Raw genomic sequence first — 15,896 nt, 5'->3', positions numbered from 1 at the left:
ATGGTGCTGAAGCAGGATTTGAGGTTCCTGCTATGCCCTTTTCTTGCTGCACTGGGAAGAGGGACTACGATACCAGTTACTTAGCAGTCAGGGCAGAGCTGTTCAAATGGAATGGCTATACCAGATGAATGCCAGCCTGAGGCCAGAAGGCTGTCCATCTTCTTAGGGATGAGCAGGGACATGAGTCTGAGAATACACACCAACGAGGGGGCCCCAGAAGTCTCTCCATTCCATTCCACCCCCAACCCCTTCTGGCACCTACCTGTTGATACTGGTTATAGCTGGGCTGAGGGTAGGTCTGTGCGGTGGGGGGCGGCGGTGGGGTATAAGGGGCTGGGTTGTAGCCGCCGTAGCTCCCATAATTGTAGGCAGGTGGTGGCGGAGGTGGAGGCGGTGGGGCTGTGTAGCCCTGGCTGTAACCTCCCTGGTTGTAGGGTGGCTGGCTGTAACTTGGCTGGAAAATAGGGAGAAAAACCAGGGCTCTGTGAAATAGCCAGTTAAGCTGGGATGGAGGAAGGGCCTTTGTAAGCAATGGGCCCACAAAGGAACTTCCCTGGTGGAGGCTGTTTGAGGGCTGAGGAGGAGGGAGGCCAGCTCTGCGACAGGGCAGGACAGGGGAGGATGTGGGGCTATAATCTAGACTCTAATCCCAGCTCTGATACCTTGGGGAAGCAAGGCACACGGCATCTCTTGAAATCCCAGCTTTTGTTTTTTTCCGTAAAATGAGAATTACAACAGAACCACTCCTTCGGACTGCCTCAAGTATTCAGTAAGCTTATGTGCACAATCCACTGGGCACAATAAGTAAATGGTGGCATTTGTTACAGGAAGATCTACTGAGAAAAACAGTTGTGGCAAATTCCTAAGTGCTTCCTATGTCCAGGCTGTACTCTTAACTATTCTAATCCCATCAACTCTGTGAGGTAGGTTCCATCGGCTTTATTTACAGAGAAGGAAGGTGAGGCTCAGAGAGGTGAAATCACTGGGCCCAAGTCACACAGGTAAAAAGTGGCAGAGCCGTGACATGCTCCCAGGCCTGCCTAGTACCAGAGCCTTACCTGTGAAGCTATAATGCCACCCTTCCCTCACAACAAATGTTGGAAGTGAGTTCTACTAACAACTCTAGACCTTTATGAGGAAAACGAGGTCCAAAGAGGTGAAGTTGTTTTGTCCAAGGTCACAAAACCAGAACGCTGTGGGGCTAGGGTCTGAATCTGTATTGGTTAGACCAGAACTGGAACAATTTACCTCTGCCTCCTGGCAGCTGCCCCGAGGCCTGGCATGTGGAAGGTGCACAGTAAATGAAGACTGCTCTGATGAAGGGGCCTGTGCATACCAGAGCCAGGCACTGGCTCTCTGAGAACTCAAACTCAGCCTGGAGCTGCTCGCAGTGAAGTTCTCAGGGCAGAGGGCAAGTCCTCACCAACCTTAGGGCCCATCTCCACATCCTGAAGACAGGGGGCCAGCCTGGGCAAAGGGTAACTACAATCGGCTGCTTTCTTGGGGATTCACAGAGGCCAGTGACACAGCCAAGAGAAATGTACTTGCTGGAAGAAGCACCGTTCACAGCCCACCCCGAGGGGGATGGTAGAATATGTAGGTTCTCAATTTACTCTGGGTCTGGAATGGATCTGGGAATGTCAAGGGTCTGTTCCAGTCAGAAGCACTGGCAGGGAGAAAGGGCAGGGCTGGAGGTAAGAGTGGCCACCCGTGGCTGGAGCACTGTTGACCTCTCCCCCAGCCCCACCTCCTCGCACTGCGCACGCTTGCTCTCCTTCTCTCACCTGTGGAGGGCTGTAGCTGCTGACAGTAGGGGTGCTGGTATTTGCGCTTGAGCCAGGGATGTTGCTGCTCTTGTTGTAGCTGCTGGCCCCTGGGGGGTTCCGAGCAGGGCTGTAGCTGGGCGGCGGTGGAGGCTGCTGTGGCGGTGGCTGTGGCGGCGGTGGCTGCTGTGGTGGCGGCTGTTGCTGGGGAGCCCGGTTGTAGCTGCCTCTGTTGTTGGAGTTGTTGTTATCCCGGCTGTTGTTACCCCAGCGGTTCTGGTTGTAGCCACCACCTCCACTGCGGTTGAAACCTGCATTGGAGAAACCAGATGAGGCCTCGTTGTTCTCAACTCGGGACCCTCAGGAGCTGGGCTGCCTGTGTGACCACTGAGGCTCCAGTATGACCAGATACAGAGCAAAAACCCAGTCCCAGTGAACAAGTAAAGCGCCCTCTCTGGGCTTCTCTAGAGCTCTGGGACTATCCCCTTGTGAAGCCCTGATTATGCTCAGTCCTCACTGCCTGCTGACAGGTCTGTCTTACCCACTGGACTGTCGGCCCAGGACCAGTTCTCTTGGTTTCTACTGTGTCCCCAACATCTAAGCACTGGGGACAGTCCTCTTTGGGCGTGGCCAAATGGGCTAGCCTCTTCTAAGCTTTTATGCAGCTTTGTTAGGCCCAGAACCCTTCCCCTGACCAACTCCTACTGGCCTCTGGACCTTAGCTTAGACACCAGTATGTCAGGAAGCCTTTCCTGAGCCCTGCTCCCGTGCAGGCTGGATCGGGTATAAATGAACTCACAGTACTTTCCCATTCAGCCCAGAACACTTCTGGACCATCACTAAAGGGTGATAAAGTGTCTGGGTCATGGCTGTGTCCCCAGAACTATCCAGCACAAGACTAAAACGGAGTAGGGTATGCTTATTAAATCATGATCTTACACTTTATTTCAGAGATGGCACAACTTAGTGAATAAGAACTTGGGCTTTGGATCACCTGATCCTAGCTCTGGATTCAGCTAGATGAATCTTGGGCAAATTAACCCCTCCAAGCCTATTTCTCCATTTGTTTTAAAACCAGAAACCAAAACCAATTCTAACATTTGCCTTGTGCCAGGTCCTGAGGTGGGACCCAGAACTGGCAGTCAACTCAGTCTGGCCCCTCTTCTCAAGGAGCTTATGGTCAGATGAGGGGGAAAAGGATTCACAAAAATGACAGCAATGTGACATACACATAGGCAAGGGTTTCAGGAGCAATGTCCAGGGGAGCAGGACAGTGCGACAGTTTCCCTGAGGTCACAGACTCTTAATTTGTCTCAGTTCTCTACCAGAGTTTAGCCAACAGCTGGTGCCAGGGAAACTTCCATCTGCTGACTGAGGAAGGAGTCACAAAGCCCAACCCTCACCTGGGAACCGAAAGTAGGGAGAGCTCAGTGTGAGATGTCTCACCTCCTCGGTAGTTGCCTCCTCCACCGCTGCCTCCTCCTCGGTTTTGGAAGCCTCCTCTGTTGCCTCCGGGGGGACCTCGGTTGTCATATCGCTGGAAACCGCCGCCACCCCCACGGCCCCGGAAGCCACCACCGCCTCGGTTGTCAAAGCGCTTTTCAGGGGGTGGACCAGCCTTGCGGCCTTCTTCATTGTACTGCCTCACCAGCTTGTCTGCTTCCTCCCGCTGCAGCTCAATGAACAGCACCTCGTCCAGAAAGTCCCCAACATCTGGCAATGTGAAGTTGGCTAGGAGGCAGAGAGGGCCCCAGAGGGAAAAAGGAGAGGCGGTCAGTACCTTCTGAGGTCTGGTCTCCTTTACCCCCAGGACACTGCCCTGCCAGAAGGAAGGAGGGGACTGCCACATGAGCAACAGCAGCAAGACAGGGTCCCAAGCTCAGCCTCTTTGACAATGGTCAGGGGCTTACAAAGACCCTCTTCTCCCTTTCCTGAAGAGGTGGCTAAGCCCCACCAAACCAATGTTTTATAATGCAGGGAGCAGGCCAGACGGGTTCAGTCACCATTCTTGTTTTAACCGAGGCGCAAACTGAGGTTTCCTCAGTCAGCCCACCCAGTGGGTGCCAGAGGCAGATGCCTGTGCCCGTCTCTCAGCACGTGCTCCCACACATCTCCCTCCCCTGGCCCTAGGCCCATCTAGTCTGAAAATCCTGCCACAGAAGAGATTCAGGAAGCTTTTCCATTTACAGCTGTACAAGACAGTTCGGAAGGGACAAAGCAGAAGCAAAGAAAGAAAGAACAAGATCAAAAAAATTAAGGGGCTGGAGAGGGAAAACCGTGTAAGGTACCTTTTCCCTTAAGGACCCTGTTGCGATGTCCCTCTGGGAATCATTCATCTCCTACCTTTCATTTCTAAGACCGCGTGATCTGGGACATCCTTTCCTTCTTCATCAGTTCGCTTTATTGTTCGGTCTTTTAGGTCCTCATCAGTGGGACAAATTACAATAGCTTTGCGCTGGAAGCCTTCAAATGGTCTCATTTTTCGTCTCTGGGCTGACCCATAAACATTTGTCTAGGAGTAGGTAACAGAAGAGGCAAGAAATGGTATCAGTTGGTTTTTTTCCTCTGTGGGATGTTATGTAGGACAGGGACTGAGAAAAGGATACTAGTTCTCCTAAGCAGGGAAGCTCAGGAAACTGCTCTTCTTCACTTTTAAGATTCTTGAGTCCACCCTCACAAAATGAACTGACTTGGGAAAGCGGCTGCTGACAGTCACAGGACAAGGGATTCCAAATGGCTGGGCATTGCTACTACTTGTCTAAGTCTCAGATTTTTCCATCTGAGAGGCAGGGATCATATCACCTTCCTCCTGGCTCTGGTGAGGACCTGGAGATGTAAAAATGTCTGGTGGGGGGAGGGTACAGCTCAGTAGTAGAGTGCCTGCTTAGCACGCACGACGTCCTGGGTACCTCCCAGTACCTCCAACAAGGAATAAATAAATAAATAAACCTAATACCTCTCCCTTCCCCCACCCCCCAAAAGACTACATGTTCCATTTTAAGGGGAGAACGTATGGCTCAGTGGTAGAATGCGTGCTTAGCATGCATAAGGTGGGTTCAATCCCCAGTACCTCCGTTTAAAAGAAAACAAAAAATCTGGCGGGAAAGAAGTCTGAAAATATAGCCAACAGAACTGACACTGTCTTAGGAAAGGCTTCCCAATGGAAAGGACCAAGGAAAGTTACATTTGAGGAAAAGATGAGGCACAAGAGAGCGTCTTCCAAGACACAAGGAACAGGAAGCTGGACTGTGGGTCGGCCAGAGGCCAGGGACCCCAGTGCAGCCTGCTGGGAGATCTGGGCTGAGGGTGTAGCTATTCTCTATACCAACCAGACCTAGAGGCCCTGACACACACAGCAGGCGAAGATGCTCTTCCCTGTTCCCCAGGGAAAATGTCCCAACTTTGTTAAGGGGGCAGGGGGCAATGAGGGTGTGCGGTGGGCATACACATGCTGTAAACTGTGCCTAGAGCACTGGCCCAAGGAGAGGTCTTGAGCCACAAGTGGTTAAAAAGCACATCAGGTTACAAAGGAAAAGTTAAGCCCTCTCCCCCCTGATCTTCTTAGACTCCATTCCTAAAACCATAGCAAGTGGCATCTGGCCATAGGAAGATAGAATTTGGCTACCTCCAGCTAGAAAATGAGTTTTTTTTTCCTGGCACAAAAGCCAGAGTGGGTGGATGTGGCCCCAGCCATTCTGTGGACAACCCATCCCACTCTTTGCTTGCCCATAAGATGTGATCCTATTTTGATTCCTTTGAATCCTGAGGACATGGATAAACACCTCCTGGAGGTTTTCTCTGGGGGCAGACCTGTCCTGTCAATGTACTGATGAGGGGACAAAGAAGAAAAGCAACACTGCCCAGGGGGCTAGTCCCTGCAGCTTCATAATGGGAGGAATGGGGGCAGAGCAGCCTGAACTCATAAACTGCTGGCCCCTGTCCTGGGAAGTGGCTAGACTCAAAGTTGAAGGGATGGCTCCTCAGACACTTTGGAACTAAGGTGCTGAGAATCCTCTTGGTGACAGTTTTTAAGACTGCACCTCCTTTCCCTCACTCCTTGGCTTCAGGAAGGGAAGAAGGGCACCTAAGCCACGACAGCAGAAATGCAAATACTTGGCTTTCCTGGAGGAAGGGAGTTAGCTGTCAGTGGCTGTTGCCACAGCAAACAGTGAGGTCAGAGCCCCTGGGCTGGCCCAACACTGCTGTGGTCACTGGGGGCTGCTGGTGGCTGTTGCTAGGAGACCAGCACAACAGCTAGGTCAGCTTTTCCAGCTGTGTGGGCTCCCTCTGCGTAGCTCCTGCTTCTTCCAGTCCCACCCTGCTTGAAGATGCTGACTCTAAGGAGGTCTGGGGCTGTCTGTGTTCCCTGGCCTCCAGGCTACTCCCATTCCCCTGTGATGTGGGCCAAAGGGCAGGAATTGAGTTTTGGAGTTTTTTGGGTAGGAAGCCTGGGCTAGTTTTATTTTATGTATTTATTTTACAACATCTTATTTTTTAAACTGAAATATAGTTGATAGGAATTGGGTTTCTCAGAGCAGCTACATGGGGTAGTTTTGGTGTGTGACAGTCTGGGGAAGTGAGGAACAGAGCAGGCTGCTCACAGCCTGAGTTCTGTAAGAGTCCCACTGTCCCCTGTCCATTCTCACTTGTCCCCTGTCTGCAATTCAACAGGGTCAGACTGGCAGTAGGAAAAACCTGCCAGGATCCCAGAGGAGCAACCTTAAAGCTGGTGACAAGAGTTCACTCTGGGCTGAGTGAGCTAAACCCAGTGGAACAAACCACGTGTGCGGGGAGAGAATTGGCCAGTGTCAACAAAGGAATGGGCTGAGGCTCTGGGGAGGGTGGAGGAAAGAAACATCTTCTCCAATGCTTGTCAACAAGAGGTAATTTACTTTTGGGCCTCCACTGTAGCCCTGGGTTTCTGTTTCAGGCAAAGGCATGGCACCTGCCAACAGGGATGCAAAGCAGAACCACAACTGTACATTCTGAGGGTTAAGGCGAGGTTAGCAATGCTGTCTCATCCAGCCCTGCCTCTGATCACTGCCTGGCCTGGCTGTGGGCTGTTGCAATCCTAAGAGAATGCCTAGCCTGCAGACCTCAGCTCTAGGGGTGGTTTTGGCCCTCAAATGTGGCCCTGCAGAGGCCTTCTCAGAAGCTTCCAGGAGGGCAACTTTGCTGCCTCACACAGGGCCAGCTCCTGCTCTGCACCCAGGCTCAAGGCACCTTGATATGCTAGGGAAAGGCCAGCCAGCATCTCATTCCAGAGGTTTTCCATGGGCAACAGAGGACCCCAAAGAGCCACTTGAAGCAATATGGCCTTCTTTCTTATTCTCTTTGAGTGTTCCACAGCTCTAATACCCAGAAGATCTGAAGAGAATACTCTGGTCCATCATGGAATGTACTTAAAAGGTCCAACACACATGAAAGCTTGTGCCCAGTGAGACACATCCTAGGGTAAGGGCTGGGGTCCTGGCCAGACAAAGGCAGAATCCTGGCTCACTCAGGGTAGCCTGGCTTCTGCAGGCACATTCTCCTTCCCTCTTGAGGATGGCAGTTCTGAGGTCTAACTATGTCATAGGAGACCCAGAAGAGCCAAATGCAGGGAGGTCAGAGCACTTGGGAAAAACAGCTCTGGTCTGAGATCCAGGGACTGCAGGGACTTTGCCTGTAGTACCAGTCTCTGCTCTGGGAAGTTCCATCTAACTCAGGAGACAGCTCTGCATCAACTTGGCCCTCACTGCCAAGGCTGGTGGGGTGGGAAATGCCAGGATCTGGCCTGGGGCTTGGTCTGAATCTTCTACACATCCACCGAGGGTTTTCTGGATCACACTTTTGGGGTGTAAGCCAAAACAGGTCAAAACCAGTGGCTTTAGACCTCTTCCTAGGCCTCAATAACCTCTAGTTTCAGGCCCCCATCTGTGGTTAACCAGAGAACCGTCCTCTTCCACCTTCAGAGTTTAGGTTCTTTTGCCTCGCTGTTGGCTTAGAGCACTTGGCCTGACCTGCATGCTCCTCCATCAGGAGCCCTGAAGACCACAAGTTCACCTGGGACAGCCCAGGACGCTGTCCCTGAGCAAGCCAGCACAAGCCAAGAGGGCCAACAGTGAATATTTACAGTGTCAGCTTTTCTATGCCTGGTTGAGGTGCTGGGGGCCTGACCTCCAGAGAAATGATGGACAGATATGTTAAGATGATCTACTCCTTGGACTATAAACCTTTTTTACTGGACCACGTATCTGAAATGGGTTTCATAGATGATTTAACCAGCAAACTAAGAAAAAGACAAGCAGGGAATACTTGCTGGGGTATCCAAAAAAGGGATTCTCAGGGTATTAAAACACCACTGCTCGACCTTTCAGGACACTGAGTCCCTTTGGGGCGAAAATTCCAAAATGCCTTGACAAGAAAAATGGGGCAAAGTTGAGGCCAGGGTTAACAAACAAACAAAAGACAAAGTCTTCCAAGGGGAAGAAGCTGTCTGTATGCATTACTTATGGGGCTGAGCTGGGGCAGTACCCCTGGATGGCTCTTGGACTATCCTGTGCTCAACGTTTCCCCCACTGTAACTATATTCTAGACATTAGCCCAATTACTTTGTTTTTATCAAAATTTAGTATTATGGAATCATGTCCCGTCTTATTCACAAACATGAGTCTTCAGGCTCAGTTCCATGGTTTGCAGCACTGGTCACCGGATAAAGTACACCTTTTCATGTCTACCTTCCTGAAAAGCAGAGTAAATCTCACATCTCCCCCGTCACAGAAGAGTGCCAGTGGTGTTGCACAGCCTTTGCCAACTTTCAGTTTTCATTTCTAGTTTTCATCAGCAAACCAGATTTTCACTCTCAATACCTAACTATTCGGTGAGATCATCTAATTTGTCTATCATGATGAACTATTACCAGCCAGTAGCCCTTTTTCTTTTTAAAAGTAAGTTCTTACTATGTGCTCCTTTCAAATGTTGGCTATTGAGGCATCATTTTTCAACTGTAAATGGTGGTATATTATAAAAAGATATAATGCAGGAATAGCCAGATGGAACAGATGCAAAAGGCAAGGAAAATGGGAAGGGGCAGGGAGCTCCCATGCTGAGTGCACCACCTTTCCCAAATCTCCACTTGTTTACCAATCCAGAAGCTCCTGTTTAAATGTTTTGTATAAGCTGCTCACATCTAAGCAAAACACCTTGATCCCCTGAAGTTTCTAACCACCTTTCTGGTCAGCCAACTATCGTCACCAGCTCAAAAGCCCTTTGAACTCATGGTAACCAAGTACTCAGGGTTACATGTATGGAAAGCAAACCCAGTAAGGCTGCCACGTTGGGTGTGCTGCTTAGTTTATGTATTTGCACACTCACAGGTTTTTTTGTTTTTGTTTTCTGGGGAGAGGTAATTAGGCTTATCTATTTATTTTTAATGGAGGTACTGGGGACTGAATTCAGGACCTCATGCACGCTAGGCATGTGCTCTACCGCTGAGCCACACTCTCCCCCAAACAGGTTTTTAAGAAAGCACAAATCCAAGGCTGAGGGGAACAGAGACTTGTTTGCACATCCCTAAATTTAGAATTTACCACTTGAAAAACCCTTCAGGACAAATGTCAAGGATATCTCACAGGTGGTAAATATGAGGAAAACATTACTCTGAGATAGGGATTTTTAACCATGTTCGGGTCACCCATATTTTTGAGACTGCTGAAAGCCACGGGCAATCTTCCTCCCCTAACTCAAAATTTTCTAGCTAAAAAAAGGACATACCTGCATCTGCATACAAAATTCTGTGTTTAATTTTGAAGGTTCCCAAATTGCCTGATGTTAAGAACCCTGCTTTTAATTGAAATGTGGTAGAAAATACATGACTTACACATGTACCTGACAGTCATAAAAACATGCTCAGAGAAGCTGAGACACACCTATTCTGTAGAATAACTAACAACAAACTCTAGCTTCTATGTGCCTGTCCCCATGTTAATAAGTAACATTTTGGGTACTATTTTGATTGCCATTTTAAGGACTAGGAGGCTTAGAGTCAGAGGATGAAGCCAGCTAGCTGCCCACAGGCATGCAGCTAGAAGTGGCAGAGCTGGGATTCAAGCCGAGGTCTGTTCAGCTCAGAAATCCGTATCATTCCATTTCACTAAATTGCTCTCACCTGATGATGTTCTTCTGCACTGCTCAGGGCCTGAGCTACACCTGGATCACTGCCCCAGACCCCCCTCACAGACTGGACTCACAGAGCTGTGTTAAGCATCTGGAACTGCGCCATCACATGTGGCTGACCTCTGACCAGCACTGCAGTCCAAGAGCATTATGGGGGAAAAAATACAAGGACAGAGGGGGATTCCCCGGGTACCCTCTCCTCTCCTGGGGCATGATGGTCACCAGTAAGTACCTGATCTAGGATATAGTTGCGTTTCTTGCGGGCAGCGATCTGGATGAGGCGGTTGAGGCACTGGGTGGCCTGCTGGATCAGGACATCCCAGCGGCCAGCATAGTTCCGCTGCCGGCGCAGGCCCATCACCTGTGGGCAGAGGGTGGTGAGGGGTAGGTAGTGCTGTTTGCTGAGCAGTACTCAGGGAATGGGAGGTAAATAAAGACCAGGGGCGTACTTACCCGCATCTTATCCATGATGGCATTGGTACCCAGGATGTTGTACTTCTTGGAAGGGTTGGAGGCTGCATGTTTGATGGCCCACGTGGTTTTACCAGCAGCGGGCAGGCCCACCATCATCAGAATCTATAAGAACAGGACCAGGAGGGACACTTTGAAGCAAGAACAGCGTGAAGCATGGCAGCCTGGCACCACTCTGACTTGCCTGTGACCGTGAGGGTGACTCTAAACCTCAGGTCACCTCTGGGAAGTAAAAAGCATCTACCTCAAAGCACTGCTGTTGGAATTCAGAGATGAGGGTTGTCAGACTCTCAGCAGAGGGCCTGGCATGAAATGAGCACACAATCAAGTGCTGTTATTATGAGTATTTACATTTTTGTTCAGACAAGATTCAGTGGCCTCTGACAGGGAAGGGTCCAGGGAATAGGCACAAGGAGTGGTAGAACCTTCCCGGAGTCTCAGATGAGGACGACTATACACACAAGGACATATGTCGTATTTAATCATTATGTTTAGAACTTGGCAAACACTGGATGCAACCTAAATGCCAACAATAGGAAAATGGTATGTGAGGCTACTAAGAATGAGTTTTAAAAAAGGTGTTGGGAGGTGGGGTGGGTGGGTATAGTTCAGTGGTTAGAATACATGCTTAGCATGCACGAAGTCCTGGGTTCAATCCCCAGCACCTCCATTAAATACATACATAAATAAATAAACCTAATTACCTCCCCCCACCAAAAAACTCCAAACAAAATAAAACGGTGCTCTCATAAAATAACATTAAGTGAAAAGGGCAGGATATCAAAACGCTTGTATCATGAGATCTCAATTACAAATGTGTGTGTGTATAACAAGCACCTAGCACAGCAAACAAACTCCAAAACTTTCAAAGGAAACTTCTTTGTGGATGATGAAATTATGGGAAACTTTCATTTCTTTATATTTCTTAATTTTCTAGAATAAACACAAAATCATTCATGTATCAGAAAAAATATTTCAGAACAAAGACCACTAGTACAGCTTCTGCAGCCAAATCAGTTCCACGCCCCGCTGCCATTCTTGTTCTCAGACAGCCCTGGCTGGGAGTGTGGAGCTGCACATCTCCTCCAAGAACTCGCCCACCAGGAAGTGCCTTTGCACCCTTTTCTGCTGGAAGGAAAGCCTCCTTTTCCAAGATTCTGACCTCACCCAAGGAGCAATGTGGCAACTTCCTTTTGGAATCTTTCCAAGATTTAGGTCTCTTACCTTAGCCCCTCCCTCTTTGGCGTAAGCCACACACCCACAACTCTCACCTCACTCTCACAGCAGCTTTCAACTCCAAGTCCAGCACGGAGGAGCCGGGAAGAGGCCCTTCCCCCCAAAGGTTACCCAGGCAGCAAGGCTGTGCTGTTTTCACCACACCTGGCTGCCCAATGTCTCCCCTCGGTCTTGGCAGCAACATGGTTCTGGAGAGGAGGCCACCAATTCAGGCTTCCAGGCCCACTCACCTCACACTCTGCCTTGCTCTTTGGTCCAACGGTGCCCCGGATTCGCTCGCTCAGGGGAAGGTGCTGGATGAAGGTGAAGCCTGGGAGGACAGAACAGTAGGGCTCCGCCCTCTGCCCAAAATTGAACTCCACTGCACAATTCTTCACCAGGACATGAGGGTAGAGGGCCTGACCCCCCAAGGCTTCCTTCTGGATTCGGAAAGCAATGCCCATCCACTTCCCATTTTTGGTGAAGGAAAGTTCCACGTCATTTCCACATTCAAAGTCCTAGGAGAAAAAGCCAAAGGAAGGTAACTACTAATGCTCAGCTTAAGGCACAAGTCAGAGAGTAGATGTAGGGAGTAAAAACAGAGCCAGCTTTCCAGATTTAAGTGTATCCCTCCCCAGCATACAGATACGTTGGGCAGCACCAGGGAACAGCTCAGAAAATGTGTAGCCCAAAGCTTGCCCAAGACCCAAAAGCTGGCCAATGTGAAGTGTATAATTTTAGGAAGCTCCAAGTATTTCAGTCTTGTGCCTAGTCTGAGATTGAGAGGAAGACAAAAGCAATCCTGTCTTCCCCCAATCCCAGCAAGATTAACAGATGGAAAGAAAGCCAAAGCAGGGCCTTTGAAGTCAAGTTCAGCTCGTACAAATGCATTCATTTATGCATTCAAGACGTGTTCCCAGTTCCTGTTCTTCCTGGTGTGTATGTCTACAGTGATCTGGGCCTGACAGAGCTCAGGGCCTAGTAGGGAATTGGACCAAGGACACTGTCCTAATTCAGTAAGAGCACCTCACAGGAGCAAGATTATCTGAGGAGGAACCCATAAGCCAAGTACTGAACAATAAATGGAAATGAGCCAGGTTTGGTGCGGGAAGAGAGAGTTCTAAATAGAAGTATTGTTTTTGTACAGATCTGGCAGTGAGGCAACATAGGGTGAGACTGGCCGAAGCATAAAGAATGGGGTGGGGGGAGTAATTTCAGGTACAGCTGGAGAGCCAGGCAGGGACCATAGTTACTAACACAACAATTTATTGAGTCTTTACTGAGCAGCTGAAGTTTAGTGGTTAAGATTGTTTTAGAAGTTAGACTGCTTCAGTGCTACCATTTACTTCCTATTCAGTTTCCTTATCAAAAAGAGGGACCATGATAAGAATTTACACAGCATAGAGCTGTTCTGAGGATTAAACAGGTTAGTGTATTTACTACACTGTGAGCACACAGTGAATGGGCACTCTCACTCCAAGATGCCAGGTACTGTGCTCGGCTGAAGTAAAGGTAGGAGGCATGGCCCCTGCCCTCAATGTGTGAGGGGCTCTCTGTCACCTCAGGGATTTGGATTCGTGCTGACGGCAACAGAGCAGAGCCCCTGACTTGTTTCAAACTGGAGAGTGGCCTGGTCAAAACTGTGTTTTAGAAAGATCACTCTGGCTGCAGGGTGAAGGTTTACAGTTAAAGGAGACTCAAAACTTGGGATCAGACAACAAATAGAAGCAAAGGTTGGGTTCCTGATAGAAAAAGTACAAGATGTGGTATTCCTTCCCTCTTCATAGGGAGACCAGCTCGGGACTCGCCCTTTGAGAAGCTGTGAAAGCCCCTTCCCTAAAGGAGCTTCCTCACCACCCTCTTCAGTGCTCACATGGTACAGCTCTACACAGTCCTTTCTATCTGTTCCTCTGTAAGCGCCCACGAATTGAGACCATGCAGGGGAGGCATGCAGACATCTGTGGACTGAATCCTTTCTTGATTCCTGCAGCACGGTCCCTGCCCTGTCTTCTTACCCGAGGAAGAGTGGCCCAGGTCACCTTTCCTCTAACATGGAAATGAACATCATCAAGGTTTAACTTTCCTTTTGGCCATCAGCTTCACTACAGGAACTTACCATGTTGTACATAAATCAGTACCCTCAACTGACAAATCCACCACTGACAGGGCCATCTGTTGAAGAAGTAAGTGTTGTTGTGTCACTTCTGCTAAAATCCTCCAGGTGCCATACACTCCAGTGGTGCCTAGCATCATTCAGAGCGCACCATTTGTGTAGCCTCACTTCTCATATCTCTTTGTGTTCTCCCCGGGGCTCCAAATATTTCACTCCTTACGTTTACTGAAATGGGTTATACTGTTTTCCCTACCTGGAAGGCTGTTTTGTCCTTTCTGTTTCGTAAATATTGAGAAGTCAAGACCTGACACAAATGTTCTCCCTACTGGTTCCTTCAGGTCACTGATTTTTACATCTCCTGCAACCCCTCACTCTGAGCCTTTTAAAGTTAATGGCATCCTTTAAACAAAGGAAATTGCACATGGAATCTCAAAAATAGAAGTAGAGGTGAATTGGCTGAAGCAAGACTCAAGGCCTGGAGTTCCAAAATGCCACACATTCACATAACCTCACGTTTGGGTGGGGCAGAGTCTGGGGAACACTGTCACACACTGACAACACATTTTATTGCTACTACCTCTCTGAAGTGCAGTCTGACAATAGCTGTCAAAAATTAACAATACACCTTTGACTCAGATGTTATGCTTTCAGGAGTAAACACTACACCTATATTCCCACAAGAATGCAAAAATTATGTGAAAATTGCTCACTCCAGCACTGCTAAATGTGCTCCAATGGGGAAGTAGGAGAAACTAAATCACACAAGGGATCCATGTGTGGGGACCCAAAAGACTCTCCAAGATACTCTGGCAAGTGGGGAAAAGATAAGCCGTCATCATAGCATTGATTTTTCCAGCAGATGACTTTCAGGTCCACCTACAGAAGACTGGCTAAATTACACCAGGGGAAACTGACACCTGCATCAGAATATTAGGCAACCACTAAATAAAAAGGTGAGAAATTAGTCAAATGTCCATTAATACATTAATAATATAGGACTGACTATATAAATATGGCAGATCCACACAATGACTACAGACTATATAAAAGAACAAAGTCCTCTAGGTAGTGATATTTTTTAAAATCTCTAAGATATATATTTAAGCAAAAAAAAGATGCAAATGACATATATGTAATATGCTGCCTTCTGTGTAAAAGAAGAAAAATAACAATCATCTTTCTTGTATTTTGATAAAGAAATCCTGAGTACCAAGAGGTTCACATGTAGGGGAGGATATATGTGAACCATGGGTGGAGGGGACAGATCTGAAGAAGACACTGCATAGCTTTCTGTATTTCTTGGTATTTTTGGAAACCATGGGAATTTATTAATTATTCAACAATGCTTTAAACTGAACTGGATCTATATTATCTGTGCGGACAGGGAAAGAGCCGAGGTTTACTGTTAAGTGGAAAAGAAAATCAAGTTTAGAACAGTGTGCAGAATATAAACATGCTTAATTTTTGTTCAAGAAAACATGCTTTTTATTAAAAAGATAATGAGGTTGTGAAAGACAAAGGAAGACTGAGAAACAGTTTCAGACTAAAAACACATGACAAGAGGATGTGATATGTGATGCTGGATTGGATCCTGAACCAGAAACCAAACTGCTCTAAAGGACATGGTTGGGACAGCTGACAAAATTTAAATGTGGACTATGGAGCAGGTAACAGAATTACCCAATGGTAAATGTGATAACTGTACTGAGGTTTATCCTTAAGAGATGCATGCCAAAGTATTAAGGAACGAAGACACGATGTGGGCAATGTACTCAAACAGGTCAGATAAAAATCAATATACATTTGAGAAAATGGTAAAGCAAATCTTATAATTTGGACAAGGCTCTGTGAGAATTCTTATGGCTTTTAAGTTTGAAATTATTTCAACATAAGAGGTAAAAGGAAACGGGGTGAAAAACAGAGAACATGTGTACAAATATGAGGAAGAGAGAAGAAGACCAAGAGGAAGGATCCATCTAAGTAACTCCTTTTTGGGGCTTCATGGCACATTTTACAAACATCTACAACTCCTAGTGATATCGGCGTTAAGTTGTACTTACTGAGCACTTGGTATGTGCCAGACATTGTTGTAAGTGCTTCTACTGGGTTAACTTAGTGACCTACATGAAATTCTCAGAGAGATGCAAAGATTCTCATCTGGAAGGAACTGAAATGCA

The 15,896-nt window shown here is 48.0% G+C and overlaps 1 protein-coding gene across 6 annotated transcripts in view; it reads right to left on the bottom strand.

Moving 5' to 3' along the window:
* Positions 1 to 15,896, bottom strand: part of HNRNPUL1 (heterogeneous nuclear ribonucleoprotein U like 1) — a 32,912-nt gene that overhangs the window by 1,221 nt on the left and 15,795 nt on the right. For all 6 annotated transcript variants that reach the window (XM_031458751.2, XM_031458754.2, XM_031458748.2 and 3 more), the window contains exons 8-14: positions 11,858 to 12,124; positions 10,374 to 10,496; positions 10,153 to 10,281; positions 4,107 to 4,275; positions 3,210 to 3,494; positions 1,785 to 2,074; positions 263 to 454 (exon numbers count right to left, since the gene is read on the bottom strand). In XM_031458751.2, the coding sequence (XP_031314611.1) occupies positions 263 to 454; positions 1,785 to 2,074; positions 3,210 to 3,494; positions 4,107 to 4,275; positions 10,153 to 10,281; positions 10,374 to 10,496; positions 11,858 to 12,124 (1,455 nt within the window). The remainder of the gene's footprint in view (positions 1 to 262; positions 455 to 1,784; positions 2,075 to 3,209; positions 3,495 to 4,106; positions 4,276 to 10,152; positions 10,282 to 10,373; positions 10,497 to 11,857; positions 12,125 to 15,896) is intronic.

Source organism: Camelus dromedarius, chromosome 9 (assembly GCF_036321535.1).
Source record: "Camelus dromedarius isolate mCamDro1 chromosome 9, mCamDro1.pat, whole genome shotgun sequence".
Taxonomy (NCBI): domain Eukaryota; kingdom Metazoa; phylum Chordata; class Mammalia; order Artiodactyla; family Camelidae; genus Camelus; species Camelus dromedarius.
The sequence above is the reverse complement of the archived record's forward strand: the minus strand, read 5'-3'. Positions and strand labels throughout refer to the sequence as shown.